This window comes from Malaclemys terrapin, chromosome 14 (assembly GCF_027887155.1).
Source record: "Malaclemys terrapin pileata isolate rMalTer1 chromosome 14, rMalTer1.hap1, whole genome shotgun sequence".
In the NCBI taxonomy this organism is placed as follows: domain Eukaryota; kingdom Metazoa; phylum Chordata; order Testudines; family Emydidae; genus Malaclemys; species Malaclemys terrapin.
The window spans coordinates 41,931,076-41,951,650 of NC_071518.1; the positions used below are offsets into that span (position 1 = coordinate 41,931,076).

Below are 20,575 nucleotides of genomic sequence, written 5' to 3' on the forward strand. Positions count from 1 at the left end.
TCACGCTCCCGTCCCAACAGATACAGCCCCTTCAGAGTGTCCCGGCTGCTTCTAACAGTGCGCGGGGTTTACGGCCTGTCCTTTTCAGTCCCTCTGGTTTCTGTCCTGTCTCTGCCCGGAGGCCAGTTGGAGCTGGCTGGGTTTGAGATTCCTCACCCCATCTAGCCTCCCTCCCACCTTCGCAGTCCTCTTGAAAGCGGCGGCTGCACTCCCCAAGGCAGCACGTGGTGGCCTGTGAATCCCTGATCTCGTCCCCACGTGGAAGCGTAAGGTGGGGTGTGTGGGTAAAGCACAGCAGCTATGCCTGGAGAAGCCTGCAGCTTGGGGCGCGCAGGGAGGAAGACTGGGACACACACTCACCTGCTAATGTCTCGCCCCCCGGCCGCAGCCTCTTTGCTCGTCCTGGAGAGGCGGACGCGTGAAGTGCATCTTGAGCGCAATCCAGGGAAGAACCATGGGCAGGCTCAGTCTTGCTGCCCCACACAGGGCCCTTGACTTCCTTCTGCTTCCGGCAGGTCCTCAGCCATGCGCCCCATAACCAGCAGCCGTGGTGCCCACCCCGAGTGCTGCAGGCAGGGTCGCTGGGGGCTGGGGGTTGATAGATTGTGAGTTTTGTGTATTTAATTAGTGTCAGAGCAGGAGAGAGAGCTAAATTCAAACCCCACTTAAAGATCTAAATCCTAACGACTTGCTAGAAACCAAGAGATTCCTTTCTGGCTAGGCACGAACTCACATGTTCCTCATGATGCAATTAGTGCATCTCCATCTGAACCGTCTCCCCGCGCTCCCCCGCTGCAACCATTTGGCTGCTTGCTCCGTTCCTTTTCAATGTGTGATGCCCCCCTTCCATAAGGACCAAGGCAGGGGGTTGGCTGGACCAGAGTGGAGCATTGCTTCGTTGGGTTAGGTACCCTTGCCTCTGGCAAGTGCCTTGTGGGCAGGCAAACCCTCCTGGTGAGCTGCCAGCACTGACCAGTGGGGGGGGGGAAGATGCCTTTCCCTCCTTCCCCAAAGGGTAACATCCTTTGGCCTCTTTGACCTCTGGCTCATGTCGCTGCACTTGCATGAATTGACACCAGTTTTTCACCTGTTACATTTTACTGCCTATTTATGACTTTCTTGGGGCTTGTCTGCATGGGGAATGCAGGGCAGGCTAGTGGGAAGTAGCCAGAGGGGAATTGAAGGCAATTGTCCCCAGCTTTATCTCTCCCTGTATAGATGAGCCCTTAGAGATGGCCCTCTAATCTGCCCCACCACACTAGCTCTGCCGTATCCCAGGGAAGAACTCTCTCTCTCTCTCGGAGAAGAGGGTGCTGTGACTATGGGGTAGGTGGAAACAAATCGAGGAGCGTGCCAATGTAACAAATCCCCCAGGTGCTGTATATATGGGGAAGTCACAAAGTGTAAATTGTGGCAGAGAAGGGACTGGCAAGTGTCTGTTTAGTATGTACATAGATGGTGCATGTGATACGTCTCTAAGCGCTGCCTGCAGGGGTCCCTCTGCAGGGAATGCTCATGCCCTGGACGTGGGAGCTGGTAGGGGTCTGGCAAGCAGTGTACATCGGGGCTGGGCATGCCCCTGCTGTGTCCAAGCCCCTCCTGCCCCACTCTAGGAACAGACGACGTCCCAGCCCAGGCCGCCCCATAGCTCTTTCAGTGTGTTTTTGGCAGCACGCTGGGACTCGGCAGCACCTGTCCCCGGCCCCGTCAGCCCCTTGCCGGTTGATTAGCGTTTGGATAGCGTCACTCTCTGGGCTCGGCTCTCGCTCAGACACCGGCTCAGGAGAGCAATCCTGTGAGCTGTGCTGAGGTCTGTACTGGAGGCTGCATCCCCGGTGCTGGCCACAGGGCTTATGTGGTGATGCCGGGGGAGTCTCTGGTGGCAGTCACGTAGTCACTCTGTGAGACGACCGCCTGAGCTCCCCACGGATTGCGGTGTGGTGATGAGGCCTTGCACTGAATGCCCTGCTGTGTGGGGGAGTCGCAGCCCCAGGTCCCGAGCTCTCTTGGCCCTGCTGTGTGGGGGAGTTGCAGCCCCAGGTCCCAAGGAGGTTGAAGAACGGCTAGCCAAAAACTCCAAAGGTAATAACAAAATGTTTTTTAAGTACATCAGAATCAGGAAGCCTGCTAAACAACCAGTGGGGCCCCTGGATGATCAAGATACAAAAGGAGTGCTTAAAGACGATAAAGTCATTGCGGAGAAACTAAATGAATTCTTTGCTTTAGTCTTCACGGCTGAGGATGTTAGGGAGATTCCCAAACCTGAGCCGGCTTTTGTAGGTGACAAATCTGAGGAACTGTCACAGACTGAAGTGTCACTAGAGGAGGTTTTGGAATTAATTGATAAACTTAACAGTAACAAGTCACCGGGACCAGATGGCATTCACCCAAGAGTTCTGAAAGAACTCAAATGTGAAGTTGCGAAACTGTTAATTAAGGTTTGTAACCTGTCCTTTAAATCGGCTTCTGTACCCAATGACTGGAAGTTAGCTAACGTAACGCCAATATTTAAAAAGGGCTCTAGAGGTGATCCCGGCAATTACAGACCGGTAAGTCTAACATCGGTACTGGGCAAATTAGTCGAAACAATAGTTAAGAATAAAATTGTCAGACACATAGAAAAACATAAACTGTTGAGCAATAGTCAACATGGTTTCTGTAAAGGGAAATCGTGTCTTACTAATCTACTAGAGTTCTTTGAAGGGGTCAACAAACATGTGGACAAAGGGGATCCAGTGGACATAGTGTACTTAGATTTCCAGAAAGCCTTTGACAAGGTCCCGCACCAAAGGCTCTTACGTAAATTAAGCTGTCATGGGATAAAAGGGAAGGTCCTTTCATGGATTGAGAACTGGTTAAAAGACAGGGAACAAAGGTTAGGAATTAATGGTAAATTCTCAGAATGGAGAGGGGTAACTAGTGTGTTCCCCAAGGGTCAGTCCTAGGACCAATCCTATTGAACTTATTCATAAATGATTTGGAGAAAGGGGTAAACAGTGAGGTGTCAAAGTTTGCAGATGATACTAAACTGCTCAAGATAGTTAAAAAAAAAAAAAAAAAAAAAAAAAAAATAATGGAGATATCCCATCTCCTAGAACTGGAAGGGACCTTGAAAGGTCATCAAGTCCAGCCCCCTGCCTTCACTAGCAGGACCAAGTACTGATTTTGCCCCAGATTCCCAAGTGGCCCCCTCAAGGATTGAACTCACAACCCTGGGTTTAGCAGGCCAATGCTCAAACCACTGAGCTATCCCTCCCCCCAAAGACCAAAGCAGACTGTGAAGAACTTCAAAAGGATCTCACAAAACAAAGTGTTTGGGCAACAAAATGGCAAATGAAATTTAATGTGGATAAATGTAAAGTAATGCACATTGGAAAAAATAACCCCAATTATACATACAATATGATGGGAGCTAATTTAGCTACAATAAATCAGGAAAAAGATCATGGAGTCATTGTGGATAGTTCTCTGAAGACGTCCACGCAGTGTGCAGAGGCAGTCAAAAAAAAAAAAGAAACAGGATGTTAGGAATCATTAAAAAGGAGATAGAGAGTAAGACGGAGAATATATTATTGCCCTTATATAAATCGATGGTACGCCCACATCTTGAATACTGCGTACAGATGTGGTCTCCTCGTCTCAAAAGAGATATACTGGCACTAGAAAAGGTTCAGAAAAGGGCAACTAAAATGATTAGGGGTTTGGAACGGGTCCCATATGAGGAGAGATTAAAGAGGCTAGGACTCTTCAGCTTGGAAAAGAGGAGACTAAGGGGGGATACGATAGAGGTATATAAAATCATGAGTGATGTGGAGAAAGTGGATAAGGAAAAGTTATTTACTTATTCCCATAATACAAGAACTAGGGGCCATCAAATGAAATTAATGGGCAGCAGGTTTAAAACAAATACAAGGAAGTTCTTCACGCAGTGCACAGTCAACTTGTGGAACTCCTTGCCTGAGGAGGTTGTGAAGGCTAGGGCTATAACGGGGTTTAAAAGAGAACTAGATAAATTCATGGAGGTTAAGTCCATTAATGGCTATTAGCCAGGATGGGTAAGGAATGGTGTCCCTAGCCTCTGTTTGTCAGAGAGTGGAGATGGATGGCAGGAGAGAGATCACTTGATCATTACCTGTTAAGTCCACTCCCTCTGGGGCACCTGGCATTGGCCACTGTCGGTAGACAGGATACTGGGCTGGATGGACCTTTGGTCTGACCCGGTACGGCCGTTTTTATGTTCTTATGTTCTCCTGGCCCTGCTGTGTGGGGGAGTCACAGCCCCAGGTCCCGAGCTCTCCTGGCCCTGGTGTGTGTGTCACCCAGAGATGCAATGGAAGGCAAGTGTTGGTTTCCCTGCAGCATGGGGAGTCGGGGGCAGCGTGTGCCATGTGCCTTGGGCTCTAGGCTGCTGTCTGACCTGCTTTGTGTCTGATTTTAGGGCTCGATCCTGCAAACACATAGGCTTGCTCTACACGTAAAACTTATAGCAGGATAGCTGTGTCGACCCCCACCCCCACAAACCCCCCAGTGCAGAAGCAGCTCTGCTGACAGTGTGTGTCTGTCGTTCAGGGCGGTTCCTTCACTGGCAGAGCTCCTCCTCCTGGCGGCGTGTGCCGTGTCTAAACTAGGGATGTGGCAGCCGGGAGCATGTCTAGCTGGGCTGAGAGTCAGACTTGCACTAGCTTCGCACAAGCTAAAGTGCCAACAATAGCCGTGTGGTGGTAGTGACGTGAGCAGCGCTTCGGGCTAGCCACCCGAGTCCAAGCCCCCTGACTCTCCTGGCTCTGAGCTTGGGGGCTAGCTAGCCTGAGCCGCCGCCTGCCACAGCACCTGCTCTGCTGTTTGTAGCACACTAGCTCACGCGAAGCCAGCCCAGGTCTGCCTAGCCAGGCCGGAGGCTCGCTTCCAGCTGCAGTATCGCGTACCCTAAGCGGCCAGGCCGGCATAGGCTCTGCAGTGGAGTCGTGGCCTTACTCCTGGGCCTGAAGGGCCTGGGACTCACACGACACCCAGGCCAAGGTGTTTGCAGGGTCAATCCTTCTCTTACAGGCAGAGGCAATGCTTGGGGGGCCATGCGGAGTCACGTGCCCCCCCAGATTTCTGCCAGGGTTTGCGTGCCCGGCCCCCTCCTGAAGCTGGTGAGCTGCAAGCTAAGGGAAGAGTGTGACTCAAGCTTTAAATTGTGCCCCCCTCCGTCAGCAGGTACCAGTTGTCTCAGCTTACAGGCCCCTTGGGATGGGGACTTGTGGCATCAGGTTCGTTGGACACAGCCGGAAGCATGCAGCCGATGGCTGACAAGCAATGATGCAATGGCTGAGCCCTCTGTCACCTGTCTGTTCTCAAGCCCCTCTGCTCTCTCCTCAGGGATAACTGCATTCAGCCAGCACATCGAGAAACGCACCAAGGGCCTGCGCAGCCTGAACCTCTCTAGGACCTCGCTGACCGCCAAAGGTATATATAGATATAGATCTAGAGAACCATCGACCTGGAAGGGACCTCGAGAGGTCATCTAGTCCAGTCCCCTGCACTCCTGGCAGGACTAAGCATTGTCTAGACCATCCCTGACTGGTGTTTGTCCCACCTGCTCTTAAAAATCTCCACAACCTCCCTGGGCAATTTATTCTAGTGCTTAACCACTGACAGTTAGGAACTTTTTCCTAATGTCCAACCTAAACCTCCCTTGCTGCAATTTAAGCCCATTGCTTCTTGTCCTCTCCTCAGAGGTTAAGAACAATTTTTCTCTCTCCTCCTTGTAACAACCTTTTATATACTTGAAAACTATCATGTCCCCTCTCAGTCTTCTCCAGACTAAACAAACCCAATTTTTTCAATCTTCCCTCATAGGTCATGTTTTCTAGACCTTTAATAATTTCTGTTGCTCTTCTCTGGACTTTCTCCAATTTGTCCACATCTTTCCAGACATGTGGCGCCCAGAACTGGACACAATGCTCCAGTTGAGGCCTAATCAGCACAGAGTACAGCGGAAGAATTACTTCTCGTGTCTTCCTTACAATACTCCTGCTAATACATCCCAGAATGATGTTTGCTTTTTTTGCAACAGTGTTACACTGTTAACTCATATTTAGCGTGTGATCCACTATGACCCCCAGATCCCTTTCCGCGGTACTCCTTCCTAGGCAGTCATTTCCCATTTTGTATGTGTGCAACTGGTTGTTCCTTCCTAAGTGAAGTACTTTGCATTGATTTTTATTGAATTTCATCCTATTTACTTCAGACCATTTCTCCAGTTTGTACAGATCATTTTGAATTTTAATCCTATCCTCCAAAGCACTTGCAAACCCTCCCAGCTTGGTATCGTTCGCAAACTTTCTAAGTGTCCTCTCTATGCCATTATCCAAATAATTGATGAAGATATTGAAGAGAACTGGATCCAGAACCGATTCCTGCAGGACCCCACTCGTTATGCCCTTCCAGCATGACTGTGAACCACTGATAACTACTCTCTGGGAACGATTTTCCAACCAGTTTTGCACCCATCTTAAAGTAGCTCCATCTAGGTTGTATTTCTCTAGTTTGTTTATGAGAAGGTCATGCGAGACAGTATCAAAAGACTTACTAAAGTCAAGATATACCACGTCACCTGCTTCCCCCCTTCCACAAGGCTTGTTACCCTGCCAAAGAAAGCTATCAGGTTGGTTTGACATGATTTGTTCTTGACAAATCCATGCTGACTGTTACTTATCACCTTATTATCCTCTAGGTGTTTGCAAATTGATTTCTTAATTATTTGCTCCATTATCTTTCCGGGTACAGAAGTTAAGCTGACTGGTCTGTAATTCTTCGAGTTGTCCTTATTTCCCCTTTTTATAGATGGGCACTAGATTTGCCCTTTTCCAGTCTTCTGGAATGTGTCCTGTCTTCCATGACTTTTCAAAGATAATCGTTAATGGCTCAGATATCTCCTCAGTCAGCTCCTTGAGTATTCTAGAATTAATTTCATCAGGCCCTGGTGATTTGAAGACATCTAACTTGTCTAAGTAATTTTTGACTTGTTTTTTCCCTATTTTAGACTCTGATCCTACCATATTTTCACTGGCATTCACTACATTAGACATCCCATCACCTAGGGTTACCATACGTCCGGATTTTCCCGGACATGTCCGGCTTTTGGGGGCTCAAATCCCCGTCCGGGGGGAAATCCCCAAAAGCCGGGCATGTCCGGGAAAATCAGGAGGGAGGGAGGGCTCGGCCGGGGCCTCTTTGGCCGGGCCGGTGCGGGGCCGGGCCGGGGTCGCGGGGCCGGGCGGGGAGCAGGGGGCGCGGTGCCGGGGGCCGGGCCGCCGGGGGGTGCGCCGGGCCGCGGAGCTGGTCCGGGGTCGCGCCGGGCCGCGGAGCCGGGCCGCTGGGGGGTGCGCCGGGCCGCGGAGCCGGTCCAGGGTCGCGCCGGGCCGCGGAGCCGGGCCGCTGGGGGGTGCGCCGGGCCGGGCCGCTGGGGGGTGCGCCGGGCCGGGCCGCTGGGGGGTGCGCCGGGCCGGGGGGGTGCGCCAAGCCGGGAGCCGCGGGGTGCGCTGAGCCGGGGGGCCGGTCCGGGAGCCGGTCCGGGGTCGCGGGGCCTGGGGGTGCGCCGGGCCGCGGAGCCGCGGGGTGCGCTGAGCCAGGGGGCCGGTCCGGGGCCGCGGGGGTGCGCCGAGCCGCGGGGTGCGCTGAGCCGGGGGGCCGGTCCGGGAGCCGGTCCGGGGTCGCCGGGCTGCGGGGGTGCGCCGAGCCGCGGAGCTGCGGGGGTGCGCCGAGCCGCGGGGGTGCGCTGAGCCTGGGGGCCGGTTCGGGAGCCGGTCCGGGGTTGCGGGGCTGGGGGGTGCGCCGGGCTGCGGGGGTGCGCCGAGCCGCGGAGCCGCGGGGGTGCGCTGAGCCGGGGGGCCGGTTCGGGAGCCGGTCCGGGGTCGCGGGGCCGGGGGGTGCGCCGGGCCGCCAGGGGCCGGCCGGCAGTGCTGGGCGGGCCGGGTGTGGTCGGCCGGGGCCGGCCGGCACCCCAGGGCCCGAGCCGACCCAGGCTGGAGCCGCGGGAGGGCCAGCCTAGGCCGCACCTCCTCCCCCCGCCCTTTACCTGCTTCAGGCTTCCCGCGAATTAAATGTTCGCGGGAAGCAGGGGAGGGGGCGGAGACTTTGGGGAGGGGGCGGAGTTGGGGCGGGGGCATGGGCGGGGCTGGGGGCGGGGCCGGGGTCCCCTGGAGTGTCCTCCATTTGGAGGCACAAAATATGGTAACCCTACATCACCACCAGCCTTCTCGGTGAAAACCGAAACAAAGAAGTCATTAAGCACCTCTGCCATTTCCACATTTTCTGTTATTGTCTTTCCCCCCTCATTGAGTATCGGGCCTACTCTGTCCTTGGTCTTCCTCTTGGTTCTAATGTATTTGTAGAATGGTTTCTTGTTTCCTTTTATGTCCCTAGCTAGTTTGATCTCGTTTTGTGCCTCAGCTTTTCTAATTTTGTCCCTACGTACTTGTGTTATTTGTTTATATTCATCCTTTGTAATTCGACTGAGTTTCCACTTTTTGTAGGACTCTTTTTTGAGTTTTAGATCTCCTGGTTAAGCCAGGGTGGTCTCTTGCCATACTTTCTATCTTTCCTATGCAGTGGGATAGTTTGCTCTTGTGCCCTTAATTAGGGCCGGCTCCAGGCACCAGACAACCAAGCACGTGCTTGGGGCGGCACCTGGTAAGGGGTGGCCAATCTTGGGGTGGCGGGGGGCAGCGTGGCGCTCGGCGGGGGGTGTTTGGTGGCGTGGTGCTCTGCTGGGGCGGGGGGTGTTCAGCAGCACGGTGCTCAGCGGGGGGTGTTTGGCGGTGCTCCATGCAGGGGGCATTTCAGCAGTGCGGCGCTCCGTGGGTGGCGGAGGTGTTCGGTGGCGCGGCGCTCGGCGGGGGTTTTGGCGGCGCGGCGCTCCACGGGGGGCGGGGGTGTTCGGCATGGGGCGGGGGGCGGGGGCTGTTCGGCGGTGCGGCGCTCAGCAGTGTGGCAGGGGGGCGGGGGCTGTTCGGCGGTGTGGCAGGGGGGCGGGGGCTGTTCGGCGACGCGGCGCTTGGCAGGGGTTTCGGCGGCGCGGCGCTCGGAGGAAGGTGTTTGGCGGCGCTCCGCGCAGGGGAGAGTTCAGCAGTGTGGCGGGAGTGGGGGGTGTTCAGCAGTGTGGCGAGGGGCGGTGGTTGTTCGGTGGCGTGGCGCTCGGCGGGGGGGGTTTTGGCGGCGCGGCACTCGGTGGGGGGGGTGTTACGGCGGGGCGGCGCTTTTTTTTGCTGCTTGGGGCGGCAAAAAAGTTAGAGCCGGCCCTGGCCTTAATAATGTCTCTTTGAAAAACTCCTCGCTGTCTTTCGGACTCTCTACAGGAGCCAAAGGGCTCCAGGCTAGCACGGGCAACCTTCCCACAAGAGTGTGAAAGGGAGTGGCAGGGCTGCCTTGGCCTGCATGTCCCCTGGAGCCCCTATGCTGGGCCTCAGGCCTCTTTGAGCAGTGTCCCTCTGCATTCCCCTTGCCAAGGGACCGGGCTTCAACAGCCCAGTCTAGCCCTAACTGTGGAACGACTGCTCTCGGTCCTGAGACGGCTCTGCTCCCTCTTGGCTTGGGCGCTGTCCATGGGCATGTGCAGGGGGCCCCTTTTCAAAGTCAGGTGGCCAAAGGGCTCTGCTGGGTGGTCTGGACATGATGTGGGAGGGCTGGTTCTCGGAGTCCCAGGGGCCCCCTAGAGGGGTTTAAGGAGAGAATTCCAGTGTGGGATGGTCCCTCTTCACCTGCCATCTCTTGGCGGTCTGGGACAAGCAGGGCTCTGGGATTGCAGGGTTTCTAACATGACAATGTCCTTCTCTGCTCTGTGTACACTCTTGAGTCCCCAATATGCTCACTGGCTTCTCCTCCCTTCCCTCGGGCAGGAGCGAGCACTTTATGCCAATCCCTTGCATCTAATGGAATCTTCAGCACCTCACTTCAGCACCTGGATCTCTCGGGGAATCCTGGCGTCCTTGCCACGGACGATGCCAGCGTACGTATAAATAGCTCCCGGCAGGTAGGACGGTCCAAGCCAGAGAAACGCAACTAAAACCCGAGCAGCATGTACAGTGAGCTGAGATGTGTCTCTTCTCTCTCACCCTGGCTCCGGGCAATGGGAGGCTGCCGCTCAGGCATACCTGCTGGGGTGGGGCTGAAAGTAGCAGAGACCACATGGCCGCACAGGTCTTGCTGCATGTGGGTGTGAACTCAGATTGCTAGCCCGCTCCGGGGTCCATGTTGCTCTTGGTCCCCAAGCTAGCTAGATATGCCTGCCCGAGCCGCAGTCACACCTCTGATTGGAGTGGAGACTCTCTCTAGTGGGTGTTGCATTCTCTGGAGGTTTAATGGTTTAGGTCAGAAGAACCTGGCCCATCAGCTGGGTCTGTTGTTGTGGTTAGGTCAGGTTTTTTGGTTGCCCCCTTTGTCATTTGGTGTCAGAATGTTCAGAGGGGACTATTGCTTTTTGGGTGCCCAGCGGAGACCCTATGGACCCCGTGCCCAGCCCCCACAGCTCCTGTGGACTCCAGTGGGAGCTCAGTGTTTTCAAAAGCCCCCAAATCAAAGGTCACTCTTGGCAAATCTATTGCAGGTCACTTTGGCCAAGCAGACAATTCCATTTCAGCTTCCCCCGGGCTGGTGCTGCTGCCCAGGGGAAGGAGCCGATTGGGGAGGAGGAGGTGCCTGTGGGAAGGAGGGTCTGGGCTCACCCCCAGGCTGGTCTGTTTCCTTCTCCACTTTCTTGGGCTGAACGTTAACCCTGCTAAACCCCAGGAGAAAGGCTGTCTGCCTGTGAGCCAGGCTCGCTCCTGATGTCCTGCATTCGGTCCCCGGTGCGAGGAGATGCTGCCTCCAGCGGACCCTTAAATCCACATCTTCTCTCCCCACAGAGCTTGCACAGCTTCCTCAGCCACGCAAACTCGGTGTCTCACCTTAATCTGGCCGGCACTGACTGTGCTTTGGATGCAGTAAGTAGCAAGGGGCTGTTCTCCCCTCCTCTGTGCCGAGGTGGCCGGCTCCTGAGCCCTTCCTTCTTGCCATCTGCGTCACTGCAGCCCTGCCGTGTGCCTGGCCCTGCAAACCGCAGTCACGGTGCAGGTTGTGCAGCCCAAGAGACAGACGAGTATATTTCTGCCTCCCAGGGCTGGCCCTTCCCATCCCCGGGTCTCTGTCCTCCTTAGGCAGAGGCAATCGAGCTGCTGGTGCCTGCAGAACGCCCAGGCCTGGCTTAGATGTACCGCAAGTCTCATGCATTATTGATCAGGAATGAATGAATGCAGCAGGTGCTTCAGCTTCAGATGTAAATCTTGGCTCTGGCATCCAGGGTTAGAACAGCCTCGGCACTGTAATTTATGGCCGGACCTTAAATTACATCAGCTATTGGTGCTTTGGGATCGCTCCCTCCGCCATAGTTATGCTTCCAGATGAGTCTTCCAACTCCTTGCATTTCCCTCGCTGTCACTGCTGCATGCAGGTCTGGTTATTTACCCTGGAAAGGGGGAAGCATCGTAAAATGCTGGTATGCTCTGGAAAGTGGGTCTCTGTGATCGGCTGGTGTGCTCATTTAAACAGCCAGCCTTGCAGACTCCTCTGGGGACTAAGTCAGCTGGTCCCGCGTGCCTGCCTTCTGTGGGACCTTGTGGGACCCCTGCCGCCCCACTGCCTCCAGCTGCAGTGCACACTGCAGCAGCTAGGTGCATAGGGTCTGGTTTTCAGTGGGAGTTGCAGGTGCCGACATCTCGGAAAATCAAACCGTTAATCACCCATTCTGTGGCTGGCTAAGAGGGACTCGGACTCTGGCTCCCTCTCCCTGGGCTGGCCGGCCCTGCAGTGCCCCTGGGAGTAAAAAGCAGCAAACGTGTACCCAACTCGCTCGAGTCGCCAGTTCTGCCCCTGAGACACGCAGGGAGCCGTTTTGGACGCTCAGTCACTTTCTATAGCAGAGCCGCATGTCCTAGCATGCAGGGACTTGTCTGTGTCAGACAACGTGTCCAGTAGAGTGCAGAGGGTTAGTGACAGAGGAAGGCTGGCCCAGTGGTGAGAGCCTAGTCTGGGACTTGGGCAACCTGTCTCAATTCCCTCCCCTGCCCCAACCTTGGCTCTGTGCCTCTATTTCCCCCTGTATGCAGTGGGGGTAGTAGTCCTGCCCTGCCTCATGGGGGGTGCTCAGATACTGTGCTGATGGGGGGCCATATAAATTGCTTGGCTGGATGCATAGAGACTGCACACGACCAGGCCTAGTGGTCAGGATCTTTATCGCCCGCCCATCTGCGGTGTGTGCGGGGGCTGTCCAGTGCCCAGAGGCAGCCCCGGCCCCCCGGCCATGACAGCAAGGCTTGTGCCCAGTGAGCAGCGGATGGCTCTCCGAGCCGGGTGAGGGCTGCTGCAGCATTTCCGCCTTTGGAGAGTTCACCCTGGTGGCCTTTGTGGGAGGACTGGTCTGGGTGGAGAGGGAGGGAGACTTGCTTTGTGTGGGAGAAATGACTGAGGAGGGAGAGCCAAGTGGGGGAGACTGAAAAGGATGGGGGAAGCTAGGTGGCACTTTCTGGCGTCCCCACTGAAGGGGGAGTAGCAGGAGTAGCTGGGGAAAGGAAGCCCTGCAAACAGGGTAGTGTGGCCAGGGTGTGGAGGGCAGCTCCCAGCTGTGCATGGTGTGTGGTCCCAGAAGCATGAGGGCAGGGGCAGCTCAGGCCGTCCCGCGTGGGGTAGGTCCCCCCAGACCTGCTTTTCCCGAAGCGTTCCATCACTCTGCAGCATGAGAAGGGCTGTGTCTAGTGTGGGGAGGAGGGCTCGTGGCCCGTGGAGCTATGCTGGACGCTGCCTAGTTTAGAGCTCGGGCCTGGTCCAGCTTGTTGGTCTCATACACTTCTAATTTCCATTTCAAGCTGTTCGGCGCATTGGCCATCGGATGCTGTGCCAACCTCGCCCACCTGGATCTCTCCAAAAATGTGTACTCGCACAAGTAAGCCTCAGATTCATTCCCTTTGTCATCCATGTCTAGCGAAATCTGGTCCCGGGGATTCTGTGTGTGTCTCTCTGCTGTAAGCCATCGCGTCTCTTGCTGGCTGCACCCTCAACCCCCCCGCTACCGCTGGCACCTGTTTGCATTAGAGGGCAGCTTCTCTTGTAATATCGATTTATTTGTGCCTCAGGCGTTGGAGGCTTTCGTGCCAGTCTCAGTGTCGCAGCAGGTGTGGTTTTGGTTCATTTTTTACCCGGGCTGCCCACACCCTGAGTACGCTGCCGTTTGTAGACAGGAAAACTTCCCTCCCGCTAAAGATTTGTGCCCTTTTCAGCTTCCTCACAATAGCTCCATTTTCCCATGGGCTTTTTAATCTTAGAACTATCCTGAATATTAAGTCTTGTTGTCTATGTCTTTGCTGGAAGGCTGACCGGAGAAATGGGGCGGGATCTCTCTCAGCCCAAAAATGAAGTGACTGGTTTGTTTGAACCTTTCACAAAGAGATTTTTCCTCCCAACTTTTACGTGGGCATTTTAGTTTAATAGATATTAGCAAAAGCGAGCAGAAAACGAAAAGCTCTAATGATCTGACTCAATTTCCCTGCCCTGCTCAATTGCCCTGCCTTTACTTAGAATCATAGAATATCAGGGTCGGAAGAGACGTCAGGAGGTCATCTAGTCCAACCCCCTGCTCAAAGCAGGACCAATCCCCAACTAAATCATCCCAGCCAAGGCTTTGTCAAGCCGGGCCTTAAAAACCTCTCAGGAAGGAGATTCCACCACCTCCCTAGGTAACCCATTCCAGTGCTTCACCACCTCCTAGTGAAATAGTGTTTCCTAATATCCAACCTAAACCTCTCCCACTGCAACTTGAGACCATTGCTCCTTGTTCTGTCATCTGCCACCACTGAGAGCAGCCGAGCTCCATTCTCTTTGAAACCCCCTTCAGGTAGTTGAAGGCTGCTATCAAATCCCCCATCACTCTTCTCTTCTGCAGACTAAATAACCCCAGTTCCCTCAGCCTCTCCTTGTAAGTCATGTGCCCCAGCCCCCTGATCATTTTCATTCCCCTCCACTGGACTCTCTCCAATTTGTCCACATCCCTTCTGTAATGGGGGACCCAAAACTGGATACAATACTCCAGGTGTGGCTCATGAGTGCCAAATAGAGGGGAATAATCACTTCCTTAGATCTGCGGGCAGCAGTGCTGACCGGAGCCACCAGGGTCCCTTTTCGACTGGCTGTTCCGGTCCAAAACTGGACACCTGGCGACCCTAGCTCCAAACCGATGGCCTCCTGCTTTGGGGCTGGTGCCCAGGCCGTGTTCCTGTCAACAGAGGGCACGGTTGAGTTGGGGTTAATTGAAATGGTAGAAAGGGGGGCTGGGATGATGCGCTGGGATCTGATGCCTCTTCTGCTCATTTTAGAAAGCCGAGAGATGTCCCTCCGGCCATCAAACTGTTCTTCAGCAAGGCAGCTGCCCTCCGATACGTCGGCCTGGCGTGTACCAAGCTGCCGCCAGAGGCCGTAAGGTAAGAGGCCTGTTTCCCAATTGCAAGGGCTTGGCCCCCACAACTGGGGACAGATTTACAGTGGTGACCAGCCTCCACCATCGCAGCCCTAGTGATGCTCGGCCTGTCCTGTGCAAATGAACAGAGGTGCGAATAGCAAGGCCCTCTAGAGGGCGCCTCTTGGTTGCTGGAGCTGCACGTATGTATGTACGCAGCAGGGAGGAAATCAGAGCTGCAGGTGTCCTGGGGAGTCTTGCCTGTGGCCATGGCTGGGGGAGTCTTAGAGGATTAAACTGCTGTGGTTTGCAGTCGGGGATGCATTGGATCTGAGTTACTTGGGCCGGGCGGGGATAACCTGCCTGAAACCACAGACACACTCTGGGGCAGGGAGCTCCCCAGATATCCAAGTGCAGGCTCCCTCTGGTTCCAGTCTGATTCACCCATCCCTATCATTCAGCACTGCCTGCCCTTTCCCCAGCTCCTTCAGTCCTGCTGGGAACCAGGGCGAGTGAGTGTGCGTGAGACGAAGGAACAGAACTGTACTGGTGTCAAGTGGCAGCGGGGGGCCCGTAGCGTGACCCCCAGACGGGAGCGGTGCCAGAGACTCCCTGGAGTCCAGCAGGGCCATTGCAGGTGCTGTGGATTCGCTGCAGAAGGCACTCAGGCATCGTGCTGGTGGATGGCAGGGGAGAACCTCGGGTAGCTAGGGTGGCTGGTGGGACGCACCTTTGGCTCTCCTAGCACCCCGCAGTGTTGCAGAGGGGCTGCAGGGCCTGGGCTGCTTCTACCCCTGGCTGCCCCGAGGGCAGGTTGAGTGAAAGGGGAGCCACTGACTGTTCCCGTGGGGCGGCTGGCAGCGTATCCAGTTCCCTCTGCCTGCTGATGAGAGCGCTGGGTTCAGGTTACTTTCTGGTTCATTGCAGGGCCTTGCTGCAGGGGTTAGCGTCTAACTCTCAGATCAGTGACCTGCACCTGGACCTCAGTAGCTGCGAGGTGAGGACATGGCATGTGACCCAGTAAAGCAGAGCGACAGCTGAGTTCCAGCTAAACCCTGACACTGCATCTGAGCCCAGCAGCCCCGGGTGAAGAACTCCCGGGGCTGGGCAGTAAGTGTAGCTCCCCCACCAGAGCACAGAGGCTGGGCAGAGCATTAGGTCTTCATGGACTTGCACAGCCTTCCACCAGGTGGAATTTTGGCCCATTATTGAGTAGTTTAATTGCTACGCAGACGTTATGATCTTGGCATTTACGAGGAGTGCCTGGGCAGAAGCCAAGCCAGGGGAGAGAGTGTCATCCTCAGCCCTCCGACATGGACAGAGGTCGCTGTCTGAAAGGAGCCCCCGGCACACCTGCGGTGCCTGTGAGATAGCCAGGGGTGAGCCGGCTTCCTGCTGCTTCCGAGCAGTGCCCAGCGCTGGCACCAGGCAGGGGAGCCCTGCAGCTACGTGTTCAGAGTACAAATGGGCACCCCCATGGCAGAACCTGCGATCCTGAGCCTGACCCACCTTCCCTCCCGTCTGTGGGTCTCTAGCACTTCCACAGTGTTATCGATTCCCCCGCAGCGCCCTCTGAGGCTGATGGGAATGAGGATCCTGGCTGTGCTAACGGGGAGGGGAGTCAGATCGGGGTTAATGTCTCAGCTCTGCTGCAGCCACCTTGGGCCCGTCACGCAGGGTCAAAGCTTGGAAAGCACCTAGGTGGTTTAGGCCCCCTAAGTCCCATTGAAAGTCACGAGGATTTAGGCTCCTGAGTGACTTTTGAAAATGACTCCTCAGTCGCTCCTAAGGTGTTTTTTGGAAAAGTTACCCTGAATCTCTCTGGCCCAGCTTCTCAAAGGTAGTTAGGCTCCCCTGGGTTTCCTGGGCCTCTAGGCCTTGGTTTCCTCAGCTATAATAATGCCCCCCCACCTTTGGGGCCAGCTTTGTGCCCATGGCTGAAAAGCGCGAAGGGTTTTTATTTATTCCTTTCTCCACATCCCGTGTTTCTGCCCTGCCCCTGCAGCGGTGGCTTTGGCTCTACCCTGCGCCTGGGGCATGCTGTGCAAACAGTCTGCAGGCAGCTCACGGCGGAGTTCCAGGTTAGAGTGTTTGGTCTCACGCCCTTATTGCAGGGTGATCCCCGGGGCACTGAGCGCTGATTCGACTTTCCCAACTGTCATGTTCTTGCTTGTGAATGTTTCCTTTGACTCTTGTTCTGTTTTGTTTTTCATTTAAAGTTGAGATCGGCAGGTGCCCAGGTGATCCAAGATCTGATTTTTGATGCCAATGCGATTAGCAGTTTGGATTTAGCAGACAATGGTAGGTACATAGTTTCTTTGACTTGTGCTGAGCTTTGTCACCGTGGCTGGAAGTGTCCTTTCCTCTTATCCTCGGCACGAGGCTGTGTGCTGCCATTCTACAGCAGCCAAGATCAATCCCCTGCCAGAACAATGACTGAGGTCGAGGTCCCCTCAACTGCTGTAGAAATAACCATTTAAAAGATGAGACTTGTTTTGACTAACTGAGGCTCTCTGAGCTGCCATGTGTGGTTATATATGTGTGGGTGGGCAAACTTTTTGGCCCAAGGGCCACATCTGGGTATGGAAATTGTATGGCGGGCCATGAATGCTCACGGAATTGGGGTTGGGTTGCAGGCGGGGGTGCGGGTTCTGGGGTGGGGCCAGAAATGAGGGGTTCAGGGTGCAGGAGGGGGCTGCGGGCTGGGGCAGGGGGTTGGGGTGCGGGGGGGGGTGAGGGCTCTGGCTGGAGGTGTGGGCTCTGGGGTGGGGCTGGGGATGAGGCATTTGGGGTGCAGGAGGATGCTCCAGGCTGGGACCGAGGGGTTCGGAGGGCGGGAGGGGGATCAGGGCTGGGGCAGGGGATTGGGGCGTGGGAGGGTTTGGCTGCAGGCTACGGGTGGCACTTACCTCAAGCAGCTCCCGGAAGCAGCGGCATGTCCCCCCTTTGGCTCCTACGCAGAGGCGCGGCCAGGCGGCTCTGCTGCGCACTGCCCCTTCCACAGGCACCAGCCCTGCAGCTTCCATTGGCCAGACACCAGTTCCCGGCCAATGGGAGGTGCGGGGGCAGCGCTTGGGGCGGGGGCAGTGCACAGAGCCCTCTGGCTGTCCCTAAATGTAGGAGCCGGCGGGGAGACATGCTGCTGCTTCTGGGAGCTGTGCAGAACTGTGGCGCGTGTTCACGGAGCGGCCGTGGACCCCGCTCCCCGGCTGGAGTGCGGCAAGTCCCAGACCCCGCTCCCCGGCTGGAGTGCGGCAAGTCCCAGACCCCGCTCCCCAGTGGGAGCTCAAGGGCCAGATTAAATCAGCTGATGGGCCGGATGTGGCCCGTGGGCCGTAGTTTGCCATCCCCTGTTATATACGGTATTGCTGCCATTCCTGCCCTTGCTTCTTTGTATAGCTGTTCATAGGCCCCCTTCTGCATTTCCCTGGCGTACTTCTTCCTTTACTCCAAGACTCCATTGCTTTTGTTTGGTGTCTATCTTCTGCCCCTATTAACACAAGGAGCAGCAAGTGGCTGGCTGGCTGGCATGCTGGAGCTGTGCTGCAGTTAGACCTGGTACATTTTGTTCCGGTGGAGCGTTTTTTTATCCAAAAATGCCATTTGGCTGAAATAGAAACTTTCTGTGGGAAGATGTTAATGTCGATGGAATTTTTGACATTATCCAAATGCTTTGGTTTTTTTACTGAATCAAAAGCAAACGTTTCCATTGACCCCAAGTTCGTGTTTTTTTGAAAATTTCATTTCTCGGCAGATTTCTGAATTCTTTGGTTTTGTTCCAATTAGGAACAAAAATCATTTTTGACGTGCCTGGATTTCTTGTGGTTCCTGCACTGCTCTGGTAGTTTGCATGTGCCCGTTTCCTTCTGAGCTGGGCTGCACGGGGGGGACAGGAGCAGCTTAGAGAAGAGCAATTCTGTGCTAATGGGGCTGTTGTGTGGAGTAATTTTCCATCTGTGTCTGGTCAGTGGTGAGCAAACTGACAGCTGTGTGAAAATGACCAACCTGGTTACCAGGCCCGTTGGCTGCCTGCTGGCCAGACACCGGACTCCTCAACAAGTGTTGTGGCGATCTCACAGAGCATTGCTCCAGAATCGCGGGTTGGTTTCCATTGTGCCCCAGCACCGTTCTGGTTTGGGATGAGTTTCCAGTTCTCTCCTCTCCTGGCCTGGTTTGGTTTTGGGTGTGAGTTTTGCTCTGGTAGGACTTCACTGGAAATTAGCAATGACAAGCCGTCAAGGGCTCGTGAAGGAGGGAACTCCCTTCTTGAAACGCCCCATTGCACTTCCCTTTTTATCGTTTCTGATGGAAGATTTCCAAAGTCTCTGCATCTCTTGTCCTACCAATGGGACGTGGGCGAGTAGCGAGGCGTTGGAGCTGACTGGCTTTACCACTTGACATGCCTGTGGAGGGAATGCGTAGAGCCCTGCTTGGCTTGTCACAAGGCAGTCGCTTTGGCTGTATTTTCTGGATTTGAATTCTGGCTGGCTGCCATTTGTTGGAGTTTAAGGGATTCTGTTCTGGGCGGGGAGGCAGCCAGCTTTCCCTGTGGGCAAGCCCCACTTCTTGGTTCTGGGAGGGCTCCTGTGCCACCCCGCCATGCTTCCGTTGTCAGCGCCCACCTTGTTGAGCAGACAGCCTTCTCTGAGCCCACTGACAGTGTGCGTCTGTGGCTGCCAAGGCAAGGGGCTGATTTCCTGGGTTGTGGGCACCTTCCCTGCCGTCAGAAGCATCATCTAATTTCACTTCAAGACGGGAGGGAAAACACTGGGAGAGAACTGGCTGAACTGGGCTCCGTCAGCAGGCAGGAACGCTCACCGCTGCTGAGCAGCCCCCCCGGCAAGGGCCCTACGCATGATCATGCCCCCCCCCCAGGCTTTATTCCGTCTGCTCAGCCAGGTGCCTTGGGGGGAGCAGAGGCAGGATTGTTCTGCTGGCGCTCTCCACTCTACTCCACACCAGCCCTGGAGAAACACGGCTGTCTGAAAGCAGAGCCTGGGATTGGTAAAGCTGCCCCGGGGGAATAGCCACCGAGATCCACCACATACCCATTCACTCTGCGAGGGCACTAGCCTCCTCGTGCCAGCGAGTCACCGTCTGCCAAGGCTGCAGTGCCCTGAAGGTGGCCAAGGGACAGACCGAGTAGTTTGTCGATCTCCGTGGGTCTGTTCGGGTGGGGATGTGCCCCTCAGCATCTGGTGCTACGAGAGCAACATCTGGGCTTTTCTCACAACCCTCCCACTGCAGGTGTGGCCGCCGGTTGCCACATCTAACTCCGCTCCTCCCTGTTCATGCCAAGGGTCCTTGGGGCATTGGCAGTCACTAAGTGCCAGACACTGGTCACGGATCGTCACTGCTGCTTTTGTGTGTCGTAGGCTTTGATGCTGACATGGTCACGTTGGTGCTGGCGATTGGCCGAAGCAAATCCATTAGGCATGTCTCCTTAGGAAAGAATTTTAACATCAAATCCAAGTAAGTGTCACGTGACTCATGCGTGTAATGAAGTGAACTTTAACAGGCATGGGCCTAACCCCTGATTTTTATACACACTAGGTATGTTGCAGGTAGTCAAATTACATTTATTTACTGCAATTGCTGCACAGACTGTAGCTTTGCGTTGTTAATCACCATTTGGCTTTGTGTGTACTGGGCCTTTAAATTATGATGCTCTTGTAAATCAGAGGTGTCAAAGTCACAGAATCATCTCTTAGAAATGTGGGGCTGGAACAGAGCTGGAAGTCAGCCAGGCCAGCCCCTGTGCTAAAGCAGGGCCAAGGAAACCTAGACCAGCCCTGGCAGGGGTTTGGCCAACCTGTTCTTAACCCCCTCCAGTCCAGTCACAGACTATCATGAGCCCCAAAGGCCTGCGGTGTTTGCCTCTGTGCTCAGCCCGGTGCAGGTTTGGGGACGAGCTCTTGCTGCTTGAATTCAGACTGAGACAGGTGCAGAGAGAGGCTGCTGGGGTGATCGGGGACTGGAGAGAGCCTGTTGTATGAGAGAAGACAGAGAGCTTGGCTTGCTTGGCCATGAGAGACGGGCTGATTGGGGGGGAGGGGGGGGAGTAGAGCTGTTTAAGCTAAAAGACAATGTTGGAACCAAGATAAACTG

At 55.2% G+C, this 20,575-nt stretch overlaps 1 protein-coding gene across 1 annotated transcript in view; it reads left to right on the plus strand.

Moving 5' to 3' along the window:
* The window catches only part of CARMIL2 (capping protein regulator and myosin 1 linker 2), a 138,205-nt gene that overhangs the window by 26,994 nt on the left and 90,636 nt on the right, over positions 1-20,575 (plus strand). Inside the window, 8 exon segments of the mRNA XM_054048586.1 lie at positions 5,365-5,451; positions 9,885-9,994; positions 10,890-10,967; positions 12,885-12,961; positions 14,388-14,492; positions 15,395-15,464; positions 16,687-16,768; positions 19,843-19,939. Coding sequence (XP_053904561.1) covers positions 5,365-5,451; positions 9,885-9,994; positions 10,890-10,967; positions 12,885-12,961; positions 14,388-14,492; positions 15,395-15,464; positions 16,687-16,768; positions 19,843-19,939 — 706 coding nt within the window.